The sequence below is a fragment of the Anser brachyrhynchus genome (genome assembly GCF_964034855.1).
Source record: "Anser brachyrhynchus genome assembly, chromosome: 10".
NCBI classification, from domain to species: domain Eukaryota; kingdom Metazoa; phylum Chordata; class Aves; order Anseriformes; family Anatidae; genus Anser; species Anser brachyrhynchus.
Genome location: NC_137705.1, coordinates 22,983,642 through 23,008,934, shown reverse-complemented (window position 1 = coordinate 23,008,934; position 25,293 = coordinate 22,983,642). Strand labels below are relative to the sequence as shown.

The 25,293-nt window shown below is 39.9% G+C and overlaps 1 protein-coding gene across 1 annotated transcript; it reads left to right on the top strand.

Moving 5' to 3' along the window:
- Window positions 1-890: 890 nt before the first annotated feature.
- Window positions 891-25,032, top strand: TKT (transketolase). The gene is made up of 14 exons (XM_080606392.1): window positions 891-1,224; window positions 6,305-6,422; window positions 8,005-8,118; window positions 8,771-8,868; window positions 10,507-10,698; window positions 11,492-11,610; window positions 13,129-13,322; window positions 13,985-14,149; window positions 15,387-15,543; window positions 18,786-18,916; window positions 20,173-20,256; window positions 20,432-20,525; window positions 22,201-22,323; window positions 24,730-25,032. The coding sequence occupies exons 1-14, from the start codon at window positions 1,118-1,120 to the stop codon at window positions 24,915-24,917; spliced, it is 1,884 nt and encodes a 627-aa protein (XP_080462518.1). The 5' UTR covers window positions 891-1,117; the 3' UTR covers window positions 24,918-25,032.
- The last annotated feature ends 261 nt before the right edge of the window (window positions 25,033-25,293 follow it).

The following is a 25,293-nucleotide window of genomic DNA, read 5'->3' as shown; positions in this document are numbered from 1 at the left end:
GGATTTGCCAAGTGAGCATGGCTACTTTATAAATTACAGGTGGTTTCCCTTATTGCTGAAACCCAGATTCTTCAGAGAGCTGAAGATGAAGGTTCAGTTTTCTTAAATGGTACACATAAGTAATGCCTTCAGAAGGGAGATAACAGTAGCACTAATATTCACTATGAGTAACTGTTTATATTTAAAAAATATATCACTTTTTTTAAACAATGTAATAAAGCTTCCAAGACAAGCTATGAGTGGACACAACACTGAAATGCATGGAGAGCGCAGTGCACTAATACCAGCCATCATGAGCAAGACATGAAGGTTTTGATTATTTGTGTTTTCTGTGGGTTTAATTTATATATATATATATTTTTTAAGATTGTGACTTCGAGTACTACTGGAGTTTTCCAGAACAAACATTACATTTTTAGTGTGCCTAGTTAAGTTTGTAGCTTTAATGACTTTAACATCCTACTGTTCAGAATTGCTAAAGAAGATGTATTTTCCGATTGAGGACTGATGAAGTCAGTCTGTTAAGCTAAACTCTCTGTACTTGTTAAATGAGGAGAGCTAGGAGAGCTCTGCTTTTTGAACGTGCGTGACTGAAATGTTGATTCTTTCTCGAAAGCAAAGGGCACACAGCAATTCCGCCACAGCTGCAAACGACTACACGTGATGCAGTGACATTCTTTAACCGGCAAGGACAGGCTCGAGGTGGAAACCCACAGAAATAGCTTCACCTGACGGGGTTTGAACGATGGAAGAGTGTGAGTTGGAGACCCCCTTCTGCTCTGAGCGGCTGTGAGAGGCCGCGAGGCTCCGGCCGCACCTCAGGCGGGGCAGCGAAATGGCGCCCGGGGCACCTGCGCGCTGCCCCTGGAGCCGCCTCCTATCGGCAGGGGGAGCCGGCGGGCTCCGAGGCCGGACCGGGCCCGCCTCTCCGGTGGGGGCCGAGCCTCCCTCGCTCCCTCCTGCCCTCCGTCCGTCCCTCCCTCGCCTGCTCTTTCTCTCCGCCCTCCCTTCCGAGGCGCGCTGCTCGCGGTCCTCACCGAGCGCCGCCGCCCCTCCCGGCCCCGGGTGCTGCCGCCACACGACCCCCGCTGCTGCCGCCGATTGCTGCTTGGCCCCCATGGAGGACTACCACAAGCCCGACCAGCAGACGCTGCAGGCCCTGAAGGACACGGCCAACCGGCTCCGCATCAGCTCCATCAAGGCCACGACCGCGGCCGGTTCGGGGTGAGTGGGGCGGGTGGGCTGAGCCCCGAGAGGGGCTGCTGAGGGGGGGCTGCTGGGGGCTCTTCCTTTCTCGCTCTGTTTTCTGCACAACACTGAGCGGAGGGAGACGGAGCACCCCGCAGCGGGGACGGGCAGCCTCTACACAGCGCAGCCGCGGCCAGATGTCCCGTGTGTCCCGCAGCCCGCGTGGCCGTGCCGGCGGGGGCTCCGCGGGATGCTCCGTCAGGAAATGGCGGCGGCGGGCGAGGCGCGGAGCGGCCCCGGCCCGGCCCCGCCCCGGGCGGCGGCGCTGTGGCCGTGCCGAGCCGGTGCAGGACTGAGCACCAAAGAATTCCTGCCCCAGGCGCAAACGGTTTCTTTTTCATTTCGTGCCCGTCAGTTGGAAGTAATTCTCCACAGAATTTCAAGTGAGCCCGAGTGGGATTATCTGTGAAATGCCCGCGGTCTCCAACGGGCGGTTTATTCAGGCCTCTGGACAGGATTTAGCCGAGTCTCTGATGTGTGCAGATTCCAGGGTTATCCTTCCTTTGATCGTGCTTTACCTATGGAAAAAAAATCTCTGCAGACAATCCACTTTGACTCATGTAAAATTAAATCCATTTTTTCTGCTTGAATAATGCATTTGAGTGGTTCCACGTAGAATGCGGGCCTTTTATATCCCAGCTTGTGGCAATTTCCTGCGTTTAGATGTCTTTGAAACTGGCTGTAGTGTGTGGTTTTTTTTTTTCCTTTTTTTTCGTATAGCTGAAGGAATCCTTTGGACGCTGAGGTTTCTGTGGAGAAAGGTGGCCTGGGAAACATTTTCAAGCTTTCTCTTTGAATTGCCTTACACTTACCGCTCTGTGTCCGGCATGGGCTGCCTCACGTGGCTCTTTCTCAAAGCATACAGAAACTGAACTTTACTTATTCCTTTTCCATGCAGCAAGTGACAATACTGCTTTGGTTCTCTGTGTAAAATAGGGTGTTGGGGCACGAGGAGCCTCTCAGCCAGCCGTAGGAGTGGGTTTTTACCAAGCAATAAAAACTTGGTTGGTCCAGCCTGGAGAGAGAAGCGCAGGACACTCAACAATTGCTCTTTGATTCTTGATTTGATTCAAAGCTCCAATGTATAGCAGATATTATACAAGCCTATGTGAAATTACTGGTAAGAAAAATTGTGATACATCTGATTAGTACAGTTGAGGCTTCAATCTTGCGGTTCTACTACGTATTGTATGCAGGCCACAGATGTGTGTGTTACTGGTTCTCTTATCTACAGGTAAAATTATCTCCGTGTAGTCTGATGTGAAAATAAAGAATTAGGATCTTGCCACACCATTTGCTTTTCTTCTGTGGTTCACAAAATTGAGAAATCTGGTATTAGCGTCATTTTCCCAGTACTGATGAAGAAATGGTAAAAATAGCTTTGCTTGAGCTATTTATTCCTGTGTACTACAATACTGAGTACCCCTTGCACAGGGACATTTCATTAATCACTACAGCTTATTCTAGCTCTACTTAGTGTTGTGTAGAGTCTGAAATTATTACACACCCTGATAATGAGCAAGTTACAAAAGATGGGCTCTGGAGGGAAGATAATGTCGTCAAGTTATATGTTTTATTAATAAATGTAAGATTTGCTTACCAAGATGGTGTTGTATCATGCCTAAAAGGAAAAGAACTTCAGAATCTGTTGGAGCATTAGGCAAATGACGTACATTTCTAAAGCAATTAAGCATTATGAATGTGTTTTCCAAAAACCTGAATGAGACAGTGAGCTTTGTTTAAAGTGCTAGCATAGTGTAAGAATGTAGACAGAGAAGTTTGAATGCAGGTTACGTTTAAATAGAGGCTTACTCTTAAAAAGAAAAGGAAAAAAAAGCCGTGTCATGCTTGCATTGACTTTTTCAAGGAAGCTAGTATTTGTTAAAGGTGTAGTTTGTAAAAGTGACAGAAATACTTGCAATAGAAACACTTCAAATGAAAGAGAACCTGCTGACTTCTGTCACGGAAGTAATTTCTGTAAACTGTGACTTGTGTTGCAGGAAAAGTGGTTCAGTGGTTGGTAAGACAAGCCAGTTCTTGCAGTCTTTACTTGTGTTTTATTAAAGAAAGTATAGCCTTTATCTGAACAAGGGCTAAGATACTAGGGAATCTGGTCCTTAAGATGCTCAAATATGTAATTTAGCTATGATGAGTCCCTTATTAGCTGTAGTGGAAAAATTCAGTAAACTGGAAACAAGTGCCTAAAATGCCTTAGGTGGGGAAAAAACTTGATTAATTTAATTGTAAAGATTGAACATACTTGCTTTTGGGTGTGGCTGAGCTTCCCTTTTAGATAAGCAGTGCGGACATTTTGATCAAAACTGGTAGAGTCCCTTTTGTAGCTAATGATAAACTTCTGTAGTTTTGAAACAGTGTCTGCTTCCTAGAATTAGATAGCTAAATTCTTGAAAGTGGAAGCTGCCAGAGTTTCTTAAGAAGCAGTTAAATTTCATAACATGTGGTTTGATCACTTGTTGCAGATTTTCTTGCATATTTTATCTGTGTCATTTACTCAATATTCCGTTTTAACATTCTACTACAGTTCTCCTCAGATGAAATGACTAGGCATGTGTATGTGGAGGTAATATAAATTGATGTTAAGTGAAAAAAGTTCTATCCTGTAATTATTTTACTCTTTATTTCTGTGGATCCAAAATTTCAGGGTTCTAGTGTGTTTTTTTTTTTTGGTTTGGTTTCCTATAGAAGGGCTGTATTTCAAATTTAAGGAAGTTACATGGTAGAATCTATCGGGCAGAGAAATGTATTCATCAGACCATTGCCACAAAGTTCTAGGTTGTTGGTTAGTTGAGAATACATGTGAAAGATGGTGTGAGAATAGTGGTGATGAGTTGCTGTATTTTTTTCCCCAGTATGAGTATGACAAATACACTTTTTTAGGCTTAACAAGGATTTTTTTTAACAGGATTTGTTAGGAAAGTATGAATTAAAATTGGAGCAGTTGATCTAATTAGGATGGCTATATTTAGCAAAATTACATAGCTGGTTTTAGAGCAATTCATGGTTTCTGTTATGTCATTAAATTTTAGGTAACTTCTGTTAGTAGGAATTCATTTAATTAACTATTAGTTTAAACAATTTTTTTTTTAATTTTCAGATCATTTATTAAATTTTCTACTTTTTTTTTCCACATGCTACCATTTTAGGTTGTTTAAAACTTTTTTTACCAAGACCAGGAGTTCATAGAAGTATGGTTAAGTATAAAGTTAATAAAATTCAAGGAATGAAGGCTTTAAACAAGCATGTAAGGCTTATTGATTAACTCAAATACATAAATATTTACTAATATGTTTGAACCATGGTTTAAAGCTAATTCTTGTGGTTCCTTGTGTGTGAGTACTTACTAAGGGATGGACACTAACCATAATTCATATTTTGCTAGTGTTTTGCATGTTTTTATTCTCTTATTATAGCACTGTTGGGGATGTTGGGAGGGAAGGTTTATTATGACCAGCGGAGAATATTGTCATTAAAGCTCTAGTGAAAGTGTTGTCTAATCCTAACATGCATGGTAAATGTACATGTGTAAAGAAAAATGAAGTGTGACTCTTTCATAGTAAAATTGTCCTGTATTACAAAAAGGGTCTAATATTTTAAAGAGTATCACGTTAAAGATGAAAAATAAATGTTGGCAGAAGAGAAAGTGGGGTGAGAGTGTTTTGGTCTCAAAGCTGGTGTTGGTTTCTGGAGCCATAACTCTCCTACTGTTCATCACTTACTTTCCTGTACTTTAGAATGATCCTGTTTACACCAGTAAAATCTGAAAAAAAAAAATGCTACTTTCACTTTAAATAAAGATTAAAAAACAAACAAAAAAACAACTCTCTGTGTTGCTTTAGAGTTCTGTCCAAAGTAAGTGAAAACCCAAGGCTGATATACTGAATAGGTCAAGTAGGGACCATCCCTTCAAGGTCAAAAAGAATCACAGCAATCATTATTTAACTTACAGTAATGTAGATTAAATAAAAATATTTGTATGCCCTTCTGATAAACTTAAATGAAATATATACGTTGTGTTGGAATAACTCAGTATTTGCCACATGGAAAAAACTCATCATATAATTTTATATTTATTTGTTTGCTGCTGTATGGCATATCTGCTTCTGAAGGGGGCCAGTGTATTTCAGAGGCAAGCTACAGTTGAAGTATTCATTTGTGTTGCTGCTGAAAACTGTTGCAGAAATTGTCCCAGATTCTTCAGTAGAAGAGAGACTGTCCAGCTGTTTCTAAATCGTTGTTGAACCAATTATTTTTATATTTTCAAACTTATCTAGATGTAAATTTGGAAAACGTTGGTCCTTCTTTTAGCCAAAGATTAACCAAATTGGTATTTTATAATGTGTATCTGGATGTTTATTATTTTTAATAACAAGCTGGAGACAGTAAATGTCTGTGTTCACTGTCAATAGATGAAATGTGAGAACTGTATTACTTAGTGCCTTCTCTAGAAGTCAAAATTCTGGTTCAAACACTTCTAACAGTGAAATAATGAATCATTTAAAAAAAAAAAAAGTTTTGTTATACAGTTCTAAATGTTCCAGAACATTCAAACCAAGTTAATCTTACGTTACCAGTTCCCGCCTGTGCAGTGAGGCCTGAACACGTCATGATGCCACGTGTTTAATTCCTTCATTCAGCGAGTGGCCAAAGTACCTCTGCTTCAGGGTGAATTCCTGCCTTAGACAAGTCAGCAGGGTATGATTTGGGGCACGGGGTGTGTGCTACTTCCCATGCTCCCCGGTCACTGATTAGGGTACTGTCTTCTGGCATGAAGAATGGAGAGCTCTAAAAGACGTCCTTGGTCCGTCACTGGCGTCTATCTTTAACATCCACTTTAACTAGATAACAAGGCTCCTTCGTCTTAAAGTGCAATTGATTGGCATTGGGGTAATGGTAGGTGGGATGGGTTATCACAAATGCTTTAGGCTGTATGTTTTAATGCTGAGGGGTAGAGGACTGGTAAAGCAGTGTTTTAAAGATGTGATCCTAAGAAAACAATAACGAGAAGTGGTAATCTTGGGTCTGTCTTGACTTGTAGCCACCCTACATCATGTTGCAGTGCAGCAGAGATTATGTCTGTGCTGTTTTTCCATACCATGAAGTACAAAGTGCAAGATCCCAGAAATGCCAGCAACGACCGTTTTGTTCTCTCAAAGGTAAAATCCTAACTGTTATGCTATATGGTTGCTAGTAAAGAGCTGTCTGTAAATCACGTGGATCTGTCTTCCATGACTTGCACTTACTTATGCTTGCATCCACTGAGAAGCATTGCAAATGTTTGAGAGCTTGGAATGTGTTTACTACGGAAATATAAAAGTTGATAGAGTTAAGTTGTAGCATAACTCAAAAATCATTAAGAAGTATCTCTGTACTGTGTGTTGGTTTGCCTGAATTTCACTATGTTAAGTTGTTCTGATATTAAATAATAAATGCTATCATGTTGTCTATAAAACCTATTGGGAAATTCAAGTCTGCTTTATCTTGGCATAGCTAATTTTCTCAGTGGTAAGTCACAGTTAGCTTTTGTGCTCCACTTGTTAAATGCAGCCATACCGTTATTAGTGCACTAATTGTCACACGTGTCACAGCGTGCACTAATTACTGTCAGCTCTTCAGGGAGTGTTGTAGGAAGTAGCTATGGTGGGTTAGTGAGTCACTTGCATTCCTGCTCTGCCAATATGGTGTTAAAGTGAGTAGTACTTCTGAAGCCACTCTAGTTCAGAGAACACATAAAAGCACAACCCTGACTGCCCCTGTGTATTTCTTGTTGACTTTTGCTTTGTGCCCTTGTGCATCACGGGGACATTTTGGTCGTGTGCCTTAAGGGCAGCTGAGGGGCCTTCAGGAAAGCTCCCAGTGGTGTACAGAGCAGCTGATGAAGTTCTCTCCTCAGTCAGAGCCCCTCAGATGGTGGCTTGCAGTAATACTGCATAGCTGATGGTGTCTATCTGTTGTGTTGGTTATAACTGTTGCCACTTCTGACTGCCTTTCCAAATGAAGTAACTGGGTGAGAAGCCCATAGCTAGTGCTGAGGAGCTAAAATAGTAAGACAGGATAGCTTAATATCTGTTTTACCCCCTCAGATTAAGCAGGGTTTCTGCCTAGAGTTGCTAAATGGCTTCAAAGCTGTGCATGCTTCTGCTGACTCCTGATGGCTCTGTGGTGAAACGTGGCTGCTACGTTGTAGTTGTCCAGATGGATCTAGCCACAGGGATCTGATTGTATAAAGCTTCAAATTTTGCTGATTGGCACACCCTGCATCTTGCCTTGCACACTCGGGTACTGTGGAAGTTTTAGTGGAATAACACTTTCTCAGCCATCTGCTTACTGACTGAATGACCAGCGCTCTGTTCTTGAAAGTGCTACCTAAGCAAATTGAATCAATCAAGGTGTTTCATTTTGATATGAAAACTGATTTTTGCAATTGGACCCACATGACTGAGAGACTTACTTATTCTTCAAAGTTAATTTTCTAGAGTATTTCCTAAATGGCCCTTGAGTGCAGCATTCTCTGTACCTTAACTGCAGTCAGATGTCTGGGCTACTTTAAGCATGGGCACTGAGCACATGGTAGCAAGCATCAGAGTGTATGTTCTATCGTAAAAATGGTTTAGAATTTGATCCCATTTTGGTGGACCCAAGAAGCTGATTATAGACCTTTTTCTGCTTTGTAGACATTTATCTTGTTTATAGGATATTGTGAAGCTTGTTTTGCTTAAAATTGGTGTTTCTCTCTAGGGTCATGCAGCACCAATTTTATATTCTGTTTGGGCAGAGGCCGGCTTTCTACAAGAAACAGATTTACTGAACTTGAGGAAAATTGATTCTGTCTTAGAAGGACACCCAGTACCAGTGAGTGCTTGTAACCTTTGATACAACATGGTGTTTTCTGTAAAATAAATAAATAATAATAAATAAATAAATATATATATATATATTGCTGCAACTCTTGGTTGCCAGCTACAGTGCAGGAAAGATAAAGATTTCCATGCAGGTTTATGATGATATTTGTGGCTTCACAATTGAATCAGGGTCTGGGTTCAAATGAGTGTGCAAAAATAACCTTTAGCATTCTAATAAACTTCTTCTGCAGTCCTGTATGACAATATCTTCTGTTTAAAAAGGGTTGTATAAAATATGGCTCTTCTTGCTCTATAAGAAGTTTTGAGGTATTTTAAGGGTTTATATCCAATTTGGTTGACTTTCCATTTCCAATCAATTCTTTCAATTAATTATTCAAAATTATCAGTTTTTAACTGTTGCCATCCCAGGCACAGTTTAGAAATCCCTGAGCTATAGGCAACACTCCCTCTCAGAGAAACTAGTTAGCCTGTGACACTGACCATTGAAGTACATGGATAGCTGGGAGAGGGGAAGAGGGTGAGGTATGGAGGGACTTGCGCTATATTGTCATGGCTCAGATGCTGAATTTTGGTGTATGTTGAACCATCTCCTGCTTTTCTGTTTCTCGACTGTAAAATAATCATTGTCTTTTTATTATCAGAGACAAGCGTTCACTGATGTGGCTACTGGATCCCTTGGGCAGGGTCTTGGTGCTGCATGTGGAATGGCATACACTGGCAAATTCTTTGACAGAGCCAGGTAATTCCATCTTCTTATTTCATCATTATAGGCATTCAGTGGGAATGTTTTGTGAAAAGAAATTTATATTTTTACTTTGGGGGGGAATGGGAACGGGGAATCCTTTATTCTGTTTTTCTCCTTTCCCAAGTCTTAACTGAAGTCTTAACTTAATTCAGGTTTAAAATAATAAAAATATCACCCTGATAATTATGAATCCATTGCTAGTGAAACTGGGAAAGATTTGGAGATTATCAAGAATATGCTCATTCCTTTTGTAACCTGACAGCAAGGTGATGTTCCTGCACAGAGAAGGCAGTAAGCTGCTGGAGCGGCCTCTAACTTCTGGAGAGTAACTGATAGCAATTTTGAGACTCGTATGCCTCCCCTTAGGGGGAAGAAATCAACTGGGGATGCATCTGTTCAAAGTCAGATGACAAATAATGGACAACATGAATCTGGATGAGGAACTGTTATGGTCAATAATAGCATTACTGAATCATAAAGTAAGGCTTAAAAACGTTACCTGAAAACCACTTGACTCCATAGAGGCAAAAATGATTGCTTCTGCCATTTGTTTTGTGGATAAGAAAAGTAGATGTCTAAAGGCAAATCTGTATGAGGAGGAAAGTAGCCTGATGTAGTTGATTTATTTTATGTGACAGTTCTAGCACATTCAAACCTAGGCTGCCCAGTTAATGTGCCCTACACTTCACTAGCTTGAAATCATTTGTGTGAAAGATGACTTGCTGATTTTAATTGAGTTTAGCAGATGCTACGTGTGGGGAAAAAAATTAACCAGTGGTTACTTGATGGAAGAAAAAGGCGGTGTTGCATGCAGTAATGGGAAGAAGCTTGTGTGGACAGAGTTCAGATCTAGCTAAAGGAAGGTGGGATTTGGATCAGAAGTCTGTAATAGCTAAATGTCTAGTAAAAAAAAAAAAAAACTAACAGCTATCTTGATTATTTGGTTTTTAAAATATATCTTTGAAGCCTAACATACAATTCCATTTTAATTTTAATAAATAATAGCTTTGTCATCCAGAAAGAGAGTGAGAACAGAAGAAAAACTCAGGGCTGAATGCCGTAGAGGAGATCAGGCAGTAATCCTGCTGAGTTTTGCCTAAATAAAAAGCTTCGGTGTGTACACAAGCAGTCTACAAAATAGTATCATTTGGTTTTCTGTTTCCTGAATTTGGTTATGTGACAGGTGTTAATATGTAGCTAAATTAATTCCCAATTTATAGTTTCCTGAAATGAAATTACTGGGTGACCTTCCAGGGAATATATACTAGGAATGAGGAAGCAGGCGGTTACCTTTCATGCATTGTCAGTGGCCTTGCTGAGTCACAGTGACAGTGTTTAATGGGCCAGTTCATTCAAGCCTTGTAATAGGAGGCTTAAAACCTAATTTTCTTAGAGAGAAAAGTTTGAAATAGTATCTCTCATCTTAAACATTTTCTTGTGTGTAACAGCTCAGAAGTACTTTGATTTGTCTAAGGTTACATAAAGTTATCTGAGGTGAATCAATTGACCAATATTTGGAATAAACAAAAAACCTCTTGCCAGGAATCGTTAAGAGAGATTTTGCTTTTGGTTTAGTTCTGCTTACATGTCAAACCATGTTTGTTTGTTTTTTTCTTAAATTTCTTTTTCCAGCTATCGAGTGTATTGTCTGCTTGGAGATGGAGAGTTATCTGAAGGCTCTGTTTGGGAGGCAATGGCCTTTGCTGGGTTTTACAAGCTTGATAATCTAGTTGCTATATTTGATGTTAACCGTCTTGGACAAAGTGACCCTGCACCTCTGCAGCATCATGTTGAAATCTACCAAAAACGTTGTGAGGCCTTTGGGTATGTGATTGGAAGAAGTTCAGTATACTCTTCCATTTGAAACCACGTTTTATTTGCCTTTTTTAGAATTTTTTAAATGCACTTTCAGCTCTAAAGGAAACCAACACCAAGAAAGATGGTCTTTCATGATTGCTGATACTAGTAGTCTGTATTTGTGCAGCAGGAACATTAGAAGTGTCAGAATTGTTGTTTAGAGGAAAAATACAAGGATTGCTTACTCAGATAAATTTGTTAGAGGATCTATTTCTAACGACATTGAATACAGACATAACTATCTGTGACCACGGGTACTGTCTTAGCAACTAGATCAGAAAAATGGCATGAAAAATGTTTTTCCCAAGAGAATTCTTTGTATGGACTTTCATGTAGTTTAGAAATGTGTATTTTTTATACAAATGCAAAAATCCATGACAAAAAAGTCAGATAAAATATCAACCATGCAGATTATGATGAAGCATTTTAATGGTTTTAATCAATTTTCATTGTTAGTTTTTTTTAATTGCTAGATGTGTAATTTGCTCTTGTATTTAAAAATGGGTTTTATTTTTGAAGAAGTGTAGGATAACTTAATGGATTTTGCCAGTGCGTCATTTGGCCTTATTTAAAAAAAAAAAAAAAAAAAAAGGATATTTTATGGTCGCAGCTGAATGCTAGTTCATGTTTCTGGCATATTTTGGGTCTCTTAAAAAGACACTGCATTGGAATGAAGTTAGTATTCATTATTGTTGCTAGCTACCAGAGGGAGTCATATGCTAACACCGTTTAGAAACAGTTGATCTGTTTGTGTTCTTAGCTGGCATGCTATCATTGTTGATGGACACAGTGTGGAAGAACTTTGCAAAGCCTTTGGGCAGGCCAAACATCAGCCAACAGCTATCATTGCAAAGACTTTTAAAGGCAAAGGCATATCAGGTAATAAACCATCCACTGTTTTGTGTATAATACATGTACAGAGTACTGCAATAACGATGCGATTGTTTAAAAAAATATATTGAAGTCTAACATCTCATAGATTTGAAATGGTTATCATCCTAGCACTTTTATCACTTGGTCATATTACAATGCATTCTGAAAAATCATAATTCTATTCTATTGGTTTTTCTTTTTTTTTTTAATAAAGGACATTAGATTGGCCCTTCATTAGAATCAGGCAAAGATGTGACTGAGATCTTAACATCAGCCAGCTGTGTTAATTGGGCTCTTGTAGATCTCTAGTTACAGAGTAGGATTTCCTCTGCTGTCAGCTGTACTTGTATGCAGCGACTACTGTGAGACAGAGAAGAGAGTAACTTGGTCACAGAAGCTCCATGCTCCCCGCTGCAGATAACAAGTCTGCTAGTTACCAGCCAGGCAGTATAAAATGCACAGAGAATGAGGGATGTTGCATTTGCAGTTTTGATAAAACTTCATGAGACATGGTACATAAGACATCTCATCATACTGCAGGTTATTTCGTATGATCTGATGCGTAATTTTGACAGATACAGGATACAGCATTTCAAAGAAATTATTTCATAGGTTAGCAGCTCTACATTTTGGAGTTCATGGGTCCTCTGAGATCCTTTCATAGTTTTCATGTGGTATGAGACTTAAGTAAATGTGATATTCCAGTGGACAAACGTTTATGCATTTGAGCAACAGTGTGTAAAAAGTCTTTCAAACTCTTTATACTTCTTAACAGCATTAGTGCTTAAAAAATGATTTTGGCTCTTGGAGGTGAGGAGATCTATGCTAGCTACAATAAATGGACTCAATGCATGTTCAACCTGTCAGACATCACCGTGATTCTGTTCAGCTACAGGGTTTAGCAGCACAGTGTGGATTCCTCTTTCTGATCAGCTAAAAATTATTAATAACAAGAGTGAATCTCTTCCATCCTTTTCATTAAGCAAGCAAGCAAAACTTGTTATTCCTAGTCACTTAGTGAAAAGCATATCAGCCAGAGAGGTGATTTTGCTGTTAGTGCTAGGTGCACAAACATAGGAGTCAGCAGAAGCTATTAAAGCTGTAAATCTGCAGGGTTTGTTTGAATTAGACAGCTTGGTTAATTGTTGTTTGAAACTTAGTTTTTATAGTACTAACTGCTACAATTTCATGTTAACTGTTCACATTGATGTAGAACTGTTCTTGCTATGTTTATGGACTGGATATTTTAGGTACCAATTTAAAAAATAGTTTCACTAGAAGACACTGAAAGTTTGTTGTCTTGAATGGTCACTAGTCTGGAATGTTTGGAATTTGACTCTGATGTGTTTGAACATGTTTTTATTAATGCAGTTGAATACTATTGTAACTGCTTACGGCAGGAATAATAAGGAAATTCTTTCTTTGGAAATGATATTAGAGCGTTGTAGTCCATTGCTCTTTTATCATGGTAAAATCTGCTACTAAAAGATTAAATATTTTTCTTATTTGTAATAAAATGTGCAGGTGTTGAAGATAAGGAAAGCTGGCATGGAAAGCCACTTCCAAAAAACATGGCTGAACAAGTAATTCTGGAAATAGATGAGAAAATCCAAAACAAGAAAAAACTTTCTCCTGCTCTCCCAGAAGAAGATGCACCTGTAGTAAATATTAGAAACATTAAGATGCCATCTCCACCAAGTTACAAAGTGGGAGAAAAGGTACTCCCTTCTTTTCTCAAAGTTTGACAGACGTCTGAAGCATAAGACTGTTTAGTGGGTGGCAAGAGGATTTGTTTCCCATGGTATCCTTTGCCATGATTTCTACTATTCAAATCTTCCCATACAGTTTTTGGTATCCTGGTAAATACCTACCTCTGTGGTGTGACACACAAATGTTCTACTTGCCAGGTATTGAAAGGATATATTAAAATAGAAAGATTAAAATCACTCTGTAAATTTGTGATCATTGTCAGTTATCCTAACTATTTTATGTGTAAATAAAATTAAAGAAGCGCTGCAAGGCTCATTGAATCTCCCTGGTTGGAAAGCGGGAGCAAAAATATTGGTTTGTTGATTTTGTAGACCTGGTTGATAGAGACCTATCCGGGTAAGGTTTTCAAAAATTTCTACCTGGATGGGTAGGGAGTTGCTGGTTTCAACACAGATACGTGTCCTCATGCTTCACTATTTTCCTTTTTTTGTTTACTCTCCCGTGCCACGCTTCTCACATGTAGTTATAATACTGTTAACACTTAAAAATAGTTTGTTTGTTTTTTTTAATTTTATGTGCATACATTCAAGGAAAGATGAGAAAAATGAGTAAACAAAAGCTTCTAAAACCAGGAATGTGTAACAGTGCTGCTATACTTTTCTTTTCCTAGTGGGCTACCCGCAAAGCTTATGGTGTTGCACTTGCAAAACTGGGCCATGCTAATGATCGAGTGATTGCTTTGGATGGAGACACAAAGAACTCTACTTTCTCAGAGCTTTTCAAGAAAGATCATCCCAGTCGCTACATTGAATGCTACATTGCTGAACAGAACATGGTAACTGGTCTCTTGTTTTCATGAAGTACTGCTATTACACAGCAGGATCTGGAACCATTTAGTCTGACTCTTCAGAAAGTGAGGTTTCAGTCTTTTCACATGTGTGTTCATGGATACTAAATTTTACTTAATGCTAATGGAAAACCTAGGCTGTGGCAGAAGCTTACAAAGGTAATACAAAAGGAGTGCTTCTAATCAGCCTGTTCTAAGTCTTCCTTTATCTTTCTTATTTTTGTGGTCACACTGTCTGCAATTCAGCAGAGAGCATGGAGATAGCAACTTGTAAATGATAGTAATATTTCCTGCAGTGTGATTTGCAGAGGGTCAATTCTGAAGAGACTTTTTAGGCTTTTTTTTCTTCACAGGAAATGGAATACCACAACACAACATGACAGTGAGCTCTATGCTAGACTGGGGTATGAAGGTGAGGACAGAGAAATAGTTAAAAGTTGGCCTCATGGCATTTGTACAGAAAGGACTAAAATTTGATAATTTATCTGTTGGACTGTCAGTTGCCTCTATATGGTTCTCTGAAGCAAATGAAATTAGAAACATAAATTCAGGCAGAAATGGGTTGCTGTCTTTAATGATTTATAACTCAGGAACCCGTGGACTGTCTCTTGCAGATTTTATGCTAGGGCAGTTTCATGAGTGTGAGTCAGGCATTTTGTATTTACATCAGGCTGAGAAAAATCTGGCCATGAAGGAACATGTGTAAAATAAATGCATGGGGTAACTGTAGAAATAAATGACTTAATAACCTGGTTCTACTTTCCATCCTGCTGAAGAAGGGTCCTTCTAGTAAACACCAGTCTAAGTGATATGGGTGAATCCGTTCCCCATTTAATAATGATATTTTTTTTATCTGCTGGAGGTAGTCAATACCATGTATTTTGGACTGGAAGCGTAAGTCCTTGATCCAGGAGAACAGGGAGGAGGATGGATAAGTTTTAAAACTCTGAATGGCTGCTTGTTGCAGATGAAGAAAAGAAGCTGCTGCCAGTAGGGATCAACAATACTGGGTAGCAACTAAGTCAAGGAGTAGAAACGCTGCAGAATAGATGCTGAGAGAGAGTTGCTTCTCTTTCCTTTTTGGAAAGGCCAGTGATTAGGAGCAGAACAGAAGAGAGTTTTTTAAAGTGCATTGAGGGCTTCTTGCTAAAGACCCATGGATGATCTCTTGGAAACTGTGATAAACGAGGAATTCACTGTTCCTGTACAATCTCCCTCTCTTCAGGTGAGCATTGCAGTTGGCTGTGCCACACGTGACAGAACTGTTGCTTTTGCCAGCACCTTTGCGACCTTCTTCACACGGGCATTCGACCAGATCCGTATGGCTGCCATCTCTGAGAGTAACATCAACCTCTGTGGGTCACACTGCGGTGTTTCTATCGGTAAGAGCAGCCTGGAGTTACTTGCTAGTGCTTCCCATTCGTTTAATGATGTGTCTAGTGGTCAAAGCTGAGTGCTAAAGCTTTTTTTAAAGATTCATCATTCATAAAGCTAGCAGTAGAGCCATTTTTGGGAAGTAGTAATATTTGTAATTTTATATCAAGCACAATGCTGCATTTGGAAAGAATGAGAAATTTCAAGCCTGCCTCAGCTTGTCTTTTTTTCCTCTTCTATCAGCTTGGCTTGGTAAAAGTAGGACTTCTCCCTACAAGCCTGAAGTGTAAAGTGATACAAAGGAGTTGGCTGAAAGCGAGGAACTTTGGTTCCTTTCCGTCTTCGCAGTGGACTTCCTCTGTGATGGGAATAGTCTCATGGTTACACCTCATTCCCAGTTCCTAAAACGAGAAACTAATGGTACTTGTTTTTGCACAGATAGTCTTGCCCTCGGATCTCAAAAACGCTTTACAAAAATAAATATTTTTGTTTTATTCTGCCTTTTAACATCACCAGTTTTAAATAATTGCTTTAATCTATCTAGGTATTTCTTAATACTGGAGCAGCAAATGTATTTATTTAAAAAAAAAAAAGTAAAAACATTCTAACCAAACAGAACTTAAAATGCTAATAAAACAGGAACTGTGAATCTGTTATGTAATTCAGGAAATTGGCGTTACCTTCTCTGGTCTTTGCCTTCCCGTCATAACTGCTAAATGCATGTTAGGTCATGTTAGGGTTTGCTTTTGGTTTGATGAAGGGAGGGCTTTTTTCTTTTTTTCTTTTTTTTTTTGAAATGAAACCTGTAAAGATTGCCCATGAAAATAAGACCAGACTTGCAAACCAAGAAGGAAAATGCCAATAAACATTCATGCTTGAAATATTACAAGGTATTTGTGGAGAAAAAGAAAGCGGGAGAGAGCTAATGAGGGTGGTGTTCTTTGCATACATCCATTTTGCAGCTGATTTAATGGTTTTGGCTAGCAGTATGGCTTGCACAAGGGGTGGTTTTATTGTTTTTGTTTGAAGCAAATTAGTTAGCCTGCCCTGTAATACTGGTAAAGCTATACAGATTTAAAGATGCTATTAATGTGTGTAGTCTCATCCAGAACTTCAAGCTTGACTTGCAGTGGTGTAGAGTATGCTTTAGTGGAGGAAGCTGTAAGTAGAGTATATCAGATTATGGCTTCTATATGTCATTAAGGGAGGGATTCTATTACAAGCCTCTTTTCTTTTTAAAATCAGTCCTCCCACCTCTTCACAGTCAAGTTCAATCCAGTTTAAGTCTTTTAAGCAGCAAAGGGAGTTGGTGCACAAGCCAATTAGCTTTGGTCTTCCTTCATTTAAGAAGATGAAACTGCTTTGGGTTACCTGGTTTGTCTCCTAGAACTACACTTCCAACTTTTGAATTTTCAATGTTTGAAATGTTTTGCTGGGAGCTGTGATTGGAAAGTGCACACTTAAATTTATAAAGCTGTTTGAGTTTCAAACCTGATTTTGGCCTCAACTCCAGCTTCCAAAAACCTAAAGTGTTGCAACGGAATTCTAAAAAACAATACTACAGAGAAATCTTTTAACTGTTAGAAAATTCAATTTTAAATGGAAGGGTATGAGTTAAGTGTAATTCCTATTATAACTTCAGGCCTGCATGGATTTCAGGATCCTAACTGGATCTGTGCTGAAAATTGAAGTTTCATGTATGCAGTTCTAGGGCTTTTGCTGCTTTGAAATTTGGACCCATGAAATTCATGAGAGAGAACTACCACAACGACCTTAACAAAAAAACTCATTTAGACAGCCAGCTTTACATTCTAGTCGTTTGATACTGTTTATAGTAAGTGCTCAGGTTTTGCTTAAGCTGTAAATACAGGTTTTGAGGATATAATTGAAAATTTATTCTTTTTTGAGCTGCATTACTCTCAAAATTATTAAATTGGGATTTTTGTCAAGATGCACGTGGGGCAGAACTCAACTTAGTGCTAGTTTGTGAATTACTGGTATGAACTGTGGATGCTATTATTATTGGCATTGTAATAGCAAAAGTGGAACAGACAAGCATGAGTGGAATATTCTACTTACTTTGGGTAAGGTTCTGATTCAGGTACCTGTTCATTTAGTTCTTCGTAATTTCGCTTTTTTTCTATGTATGCATTTGAATCCATATCAGTAAAGAAAAAAAACTTTGGTCAGAGTGCATTCAGATTTAGAGACTGTGATGTCAGAGACACTTTTTTTGTGACTGAACGATGAGACTTTTTTTCTGGTTCATGCATACTTTATTAGTATTATATAGTGTCAGAGTTCAGTGACTGATTTCCTTAACATCTTTGAAGCTCTTCAGAGTTTTGTGCTGCTCTTGTTAAAATTCTCTCCTCTTTCCTCATGAACTCGTCCTTCTTGAGTAACAACAGGTAGTGGGCGCATGTGGGAAGGCTTTTTGCCCTGCTTCTGCTTTGCAGGCTGTGACATGACTGGATTCAGAACTCTGCATGGTTACTTTGGAACAGTGCCATTCCCAAAGCACCCTTACATAAGGCCCTTGGGAGGGGGTTGTGGTGGTTGTTTCTTTAAGGTAACTGATGGCATCCAGCATGCTCTGGCTAACAGTCCTTGTCATAGATCTGCAATTCAAGCCATAAGATGCTTGAATAGTTCAACAACACAGGCACCTCCTCATTGCTCTTCCAAAAGACTTTCTGAAGTATTAAAATATACATACCCTTCATTTAATCTTGAAGTAAGCCTAAGAATTTGAGTGTAGTTGTAGCAAGTGGACTCTCCCTTTCTGATGGAACACGTGCAGTTCTCCTTTCACGTTTCCAGCAGATGAAATCTAGAGTAACATCACCGACAATTGCAAATTTTGCTTGTAAGGCTTCGGTACGTGTAAATCTGAAGATACTTAGATATCCTGTGACCCTCTTTCTATATCTGTATCCTTCTTATTTTGGTTGTCTGCCTTTTGTGTTGTTTTATTTTGCACTTATTAATTGCACTTTATTTTCCATTTTTTCTTTATAACCCGAGTTCTCTTTCTTTTTAGTATTTCTATCTTTATTTACTGTTTAGACGGTTCCAGGTTTAAGGAGAAGATGATTCTTTTCTCAAGCAGGTAGACTTGCATGTCCTGTGTGTGCCTGATTTTATTTTTACATATACATACGTATAGTTCTGGTTTGCACTGAACCTCATATTGAGTGATTGTCAAACTGCACTTATCTTTCTGTAACCTTGGTTTAATTGTTTTTAGGTGAGGATGGGCCCTCTCAGATGGGACTGGAGGATCTGTCCATGTTCCGAGCTGTTCCCAATGCTACTGTCTTTTACCCTGGTGATGCTGTAGCCACTGAAAAAGCAGTGGAAATTGCTGCCAACACCAAGGTTTGCATCAGAGTATTTGAGCCAGAGAATAATATTTTATCTGTACTTTCTTGTTGCTGCTGGCTTTTTTTTCATTTCTCTGTCCACTTAAATTGCTTCAAAGGCTCCAGCGTGGCAGTGGGATGTTTTCTTTTTATGGAAAGCTGCAAACATTCTGCTCAGGCTAGTTCTGAATGAACAGTGTGGAATGCTGTGGGCCATATCTGGAGAGATGTAAATGATTACACAGTGATTGCAGCTTGGGTCTAAGTTGGCTCAGAAATAAGGGCAAGCATTAACTCATGTTGGTCTTTAGCAAACTTAGAAATTGTACACTCTTAGAAAGATATCGCTGGCATCAAAACTGAAGCTGGATATGGAAAGATAAATTTGTCTTGGGGATTTGATCATCAAGTGCCTATACATGAAAGCTCAGGAGTCAGGTCCTCTACTGATATCTCACACTCAACATTTTTGGAGCTGTTGAAAAGTGGTACTGACACTAGTTGACAATCTCACTGGTCATCTTTTTCTCCTTTGATAACGATGGATTGTAGTTAAACTGGGAGATGGCTGAAGAGAACTAGGACTAACAGTTCCTCTATGGCCATGGTTGGGTGTCTGATTTCTCTTATTTAATTCATCTAATTTGTCATAGTAATGCCCAAACATCATTGGTAGCACCGGGTCAGATCTCCTTGATTGGTACTTCTCTTGGCTTACATAGCAATTTACCTTGAGCAAGGAATCTGAAAAATTTCAGTCATGCTGGTACAGCTTTTAAGGGGAGAAGTGTGGAAATGTGATATGTAACAAATGTGCTGAGTGGGCTGTGGGAAAAAAAGATGAGTGGAAAAAAAGTTAAAGGATTGTAAAGCAATATGAGGGAGAGATTAGATTTGAGTAGTAGTTTGTTACTTCCTTTTGGAAGGACATCTGAACATTAACTAATGGAAAGGATATTTCCTTGCTTTCAGATGAGCATTTCTTCCTTTGCTTTAAAGCTGCTAAAGTAAAATATGCACGTGTATGGAAAAGATCTCAGATTCTAATTAACTCAAGTAGGATTCCCCATTTCCACAAGAGAACAGAAAATAAATTAAGATCTTTGAATCAGAAAGAAGACAGTAAGTTACTGGCATGTTCTAAGAAGAGGTGAGGGAAAACTGAAGGGTGAAGAACAGACAAATAGAAAAAGTCATTTTGCTGCATTTTTTTTTTCATTCAGAATGTCAGTGCCTTTCTATTTTTATAAGTCATGCTTTCTTTGGAAACAGGGCATTTGTTTCATAAGAACTAGTCGTCCTGAAAATCCTGTCATTTACAACAACAATGAGGACTTCCATATTGGACAGGCAAAGGTAAATATTGTCTAGGGAATCAGAAAATGAGAAAAAATATGCCAAGTTCTTTTCTGTAAAAGCCTCTTTCCCTCTAAAGCATTCTAAAGCCAAAGATTTGATCTCTTAATAAAATTTCCAGAAATGGTAAAAACAACAAGACTTATGAAAAATGCATGGAAACATTTTCTTGTAGGTGGTCCTGAAGAGTAAGGATGACCAAGTGACTGTGATAGGAGCAGGAGTCACGTTGCATGAGGCTCTGTCTGCAGCAGAGCAGCTGAGAAAAGGTGATCTTTTTTTTCCTTTATCATTTACTACAGCAAAGAAATCAATACTGTTCAACCTAACTGCTCACCCTTTGTACTGGTTAAATATCAACTATCAAAATGTTACAGACAGCTGGTCACCAGCTAGCTGATAAAGTGCAACGTGGTGTGTATATATATGCCAATCTTGCCTAATGGAGTAGGTTTTAGTTAGCTTAGCAGCATTAGTAGCTATGAAAGCTGCTGGACTGGTCAGATCAAAGGTCTCCTTAAAATTGCTATCCTGTCTGAATGCACTCATAGGCAGAATCTTGGAGAAGTGTATAAGAAGCAGGAGTGGTCTCTGTTGGGTGTGCTAGTGCACCAACATGATCGAATGCAAGCAGACTGGGGCCAGTTAACATGCAGCTTGCCATCTGAGCCACAGCAACAGTGTGCGCTCTCACACAGTGCTGTCAATACACAGCACACACGTGTAGATACGGTTCACTGCTAACTTGATTTTTTGAATGAACGTATCAACATTTAGCTAGAGTGGGAGGTGAAGATCCTGTGATAGTGCTCAAATACACTGACATTATCTGACAAAGAAAATAAAAATCCTTAAGTGAAATAAGAAGAGAAAGAAACCATGAAAATCCACCTGTGAGTCAGTGGCCTATGCCCAGGAAGAGATTACAAATAGTAAGAGATAATACAGTTAATGCTGCCTTTGGCTTAGGGGTAGCTTTGTATTTGTACAGGTATCGTCATGTCCTTGAACCACCAGGCTTAGGACACTTCGAAAGTTTTATTTTTAGAACTGTTATTTTGCTGCATTTTCCGTGCTTTGCAATGCACTGCTGACCATGAAATCTCTGACAATGGAGAGATACTCCCTTACTGTAGAGGCAGCATCTAATGCCTAAAATACAGTGGCTACAAAAGAGCCTTCAGTCACAAAACTGTTACTGTAGTGTAGCAGAGGGTTTCTGTGTGCTACATCAGTTCCTGGATGTTGAAGTAGCTTCTTGGAGTGGCTGCTGAACAGCTGGCCAGGCCTCAGACTTCCTTAGGTTAGTAAGAGTCAATTTAGTGATTGCTGTTGTGTGTGCAACTTCAGTGAGTAATCTGGCCTGCCTGTCAGAGCAGGACCGATGCTGATTTTTATGCTAATTCTAAAGGCGCTGTAATCAGGGCTGGGGCAGCTCAAACAAGTATACCTGTGAGGTGGGCAGCCTGCAAGGGAGAATTCAGAATGCTTACAGATTGAAGAAGCAGGAAGAAGTTGTGCCTGGCTTGACAGTAAAATTAAAGGTAAAATAAAGGTCTGGAGGAAAAAAAATGTGACAGTCTGAATAAGAAGGATTTTGTGGTGGATGGATCCTGCTCTTACATTTGGGAAGGCCAGTTCAGTTACTGCTTTGCTAACAGGCATTCATATTGACCTTGAGTTGCTTATCCAAGGCCTTTCTGTCTCTGTTTGATCTGTGGAATAGTTGGATGTTGCTATCTCACAAGGAGCATCAAGAAAGAATACATAGAAAGATGAGGGTTGGTTAGGTTCTGTCAGGTAAGCCATTAGTACAAATACCTGGGAGTTAGTGTAGGGAGCTTTCAGAATAGCTCTAGAAGATTGCAGGGGCTGCCTGTGCTGCTTTTGTTGTCTTACATAGTCCAAGGACAAGTTGCAAATAACTTAATTGTATTATTGCAGAAAAAATCTTCATCCGTGTGATTGACCCCTTCACTATAAAGCCCCTGGATAAGAAGACAATACTTGAAAATGCAAGAGCGACCAAAGGCAGAATCATCACTGTTGAGGACCATTACCATGAAGGTGAGCTGGGTCCTGGAGGTCACAGTGCACACTGCAGGCCCTGGGGGGTTTGAAGTTCACAGTCTCTCCTGATGAAAGAGAGAAGTATGAGGCCCGCTGCTGTGGTTCATTCAGTTAAAACAAGAGAGGTTTTAGCCTTTTCTCATTGCTGTATGGTGACAGGGCTGAACGCTTCCTAAGGTAATGGGTTAATCAGAATTGCGTTTATGGTTTACTTAGCTTTGTGTGTCCTTCTGTACACATGATGCAAGTGAAGTCTTGATTCCTTTGTTCCCAGTGAGAGTGTAAATTCGTGCTGCGGTGCAGTGACTGCACAGAACAGCCTCAGAATAACTTTTACAGCAGCTGTTCTGCAGGATGTTAAACTGTAAGAGAGAGACCTTTGCTATGCACATTTCTTAAGCTTTCTCTTTGTCCAATAGCTTGATTTAAACTGTTTGGTTTTTTTTTTTTTGAAATCAGATGGTTTAGTCAATTTCAGCTGTCACGGGAGAAATTTCTTTCTTGCTCCTCCACCACTGTAAAAGAACAGATCAGAGCCTGTGAAGAATCACAGCATTGTGCATCCTTGCTGGAGTTGTTTTGTTCCTGCATTGCAAACCGCCTGCAGGCTAGTTCAGAATCTGTCACTGGCATATGGTAGCATTCTTAACATGAGAGCACAAACTGCACGTATGCATGCAAGGAGATGATTCCCAAATAACCTTCAGATAAAAAGCTGCTTGGGAGAAGCAGAGTAGTCTCTATAAGACTCCCTCAGCTTCTGCACTGGGTTCTTATTTGCATGAGTAAAACAGTTCTTTTCTACTTCTGATGATCTCTGTGAGGATTCTGCAGGACCTTGGTTTAAGAGTTGATCATCTGCTTGGGAGCTGATCATCTGTTCAGCTGCTCTGCTGCCTCTTGCTCTCTGACATGACTTTGTGCACAGGTTTTCAGGGGTCTGCCTGTGCACACGTCCTCTGAGGGTGAGCCTGCACGCAGATGGAGAACAGCTGTTGTGAACAGCACGTCAGGCTTCCCCCTCTTGGGGGAGCTAAAGAAATTAGGGGGGAAAAAAGAACATTAGTAGATACTGAAGATATTTACTAATAGATATTAGGAGAAGGTTATCCTACTTCAAGGTGAGTGCCTCTCTTGGCAGGTCTGTGAAGTGAGCTGGTATTTCCATAAGCACTAATTATGCCATACTTCTGTTTCAGATCATAGAGGGTAATTGTGTTACTGAGCCTCATCAATTCTAGCTTATCTTTCAACTCTTAATTAATATTTTACTGCAGATTTGCAAAATGGCAAAATCCCACTGAGGTGATGAACCTGTGATTTACACTGGCACAGTTTTCTATATATGATGCAATCAAGGAAGGTCAGGTGTACACGCATCACAAGCCTGAATGCATTGCAAGCCCACATCACGCTGATCTCAGCAGCCATGGGTGTATCTGGTTGGAAGCTAAGTTTGGTTAAAGCACAGCGTGCCCATAGCTGGGACAAGCCCTGCATGTTCCTGGATACACCTTAACCGTAACGCAGCCCCAGGATGTCTCTCCTGCCAGGTTTTGGAGCACATGCTGTTGACAGCAGCCCCGTGCTTTCTTCTTCGCTAGTATTCCCGCTTCCAACATCTCTCCTGCTGTCACGCAGTTCCCTATTGCACCCTTTGTCGTTTTGACTGACAGTGGTTCAGTCTGAACTGAGCTCTAGGCAAAGGTTGTGAGTATTTATTACACAACTCAGCTGTCTAGTGGCATGTACAGGCATTATGGAAAGATGAAGCACGTAAATGTGGTTGAGCTTGGTGGGAATGAAGACTTTCAGCACATCAGGTATATTTGTAAATGCTCCCCAGTCTAAGTACATCTTAAACCTGGCCCTCAGTCGGCTGATGCTGAAGTGGTGAGGGATTCCTGACCCTATGCCCATTAGAGGTATATTTCTTACTGCCAATTGGTAAGTACTTCAGAAATGTTAGGCTGGTTGTCCTTGGAACATCTTTAAAATACATAATTGGTTTTGTTTCATAACTGGAGGACTTGGATAGATATTGTGACTGATGTTTCTCATAAGCATATGAAGTGGGGATTTAACTTGTGTAGATCTGATCATATTTAAACTTCTAAATGTCTTTAAAATTTTATTTACTTGACCATGGGCTCAAGAGAAAATGTGTTAGAGCAGGCTATTGAACTTCCTCCTCTGATTGTCTGACAGGTATCCTAGCCCCATTTCTTCTGTCTAGATCCTCTTGGTACCAGTCTGCCCTCCAAGAGAGCAATAACAGCACTGAGCTTGTAAACAGAAAGACACAAAAAAAAAAAGTGATCTCTGATCTTCTGGTTTTGATTTAAAAGCAATGTTGCCTGTTGAAGCATACAGATCTGTGTCCTTTTTGACTTTTTTTCATAGGTGGCATTGGAGAAGCAGTGTGCGCTGCAGTAGTGGGTGAGCCTGGTATCACAGTCAACCGCCTGGCTGTATCTCATGTACCACGAAGCGGGAAGTCAGCTGAGCTCCTGAAGATGTTTGGCATTGACAAAGATGCCATTGTGCAAGCTGTTAAGGTGGCAGTGTCCAAATCGAGAAATGCGGAGTAGTTTGAAGCATCTTGTGCTGTGTTATACAAAAGCAGTGTTCAGAGAAGTACTGTAAGTTTAAGGCAGGCAAAGGTGCTTTATGTAGAGTTCTAATAAAAATACCAGCTTAAAAAAACGTTCTGTATTCCAATATGTTTTTTCCCGTGGGATTTCTCCAGTGTGGTTAAAATCTCAGTATCTTAAGCTGCTAAAAGCTTCCGGTTATTTAACAAATGGTGGGCAGCAGCCCTTTGTGTACCTGCTGCACAGCAGCAGGGTTTTCTGCTCTGCAGCTAACCTCTCCTCTGGGAGCTCTGGGGTGGGAATGGTTGTGTGTTCACTGACCGTCTAAGTGGGCTGTGCTTCAGCAGGGAAATTGAGTAGTGGGCGTAGTAGC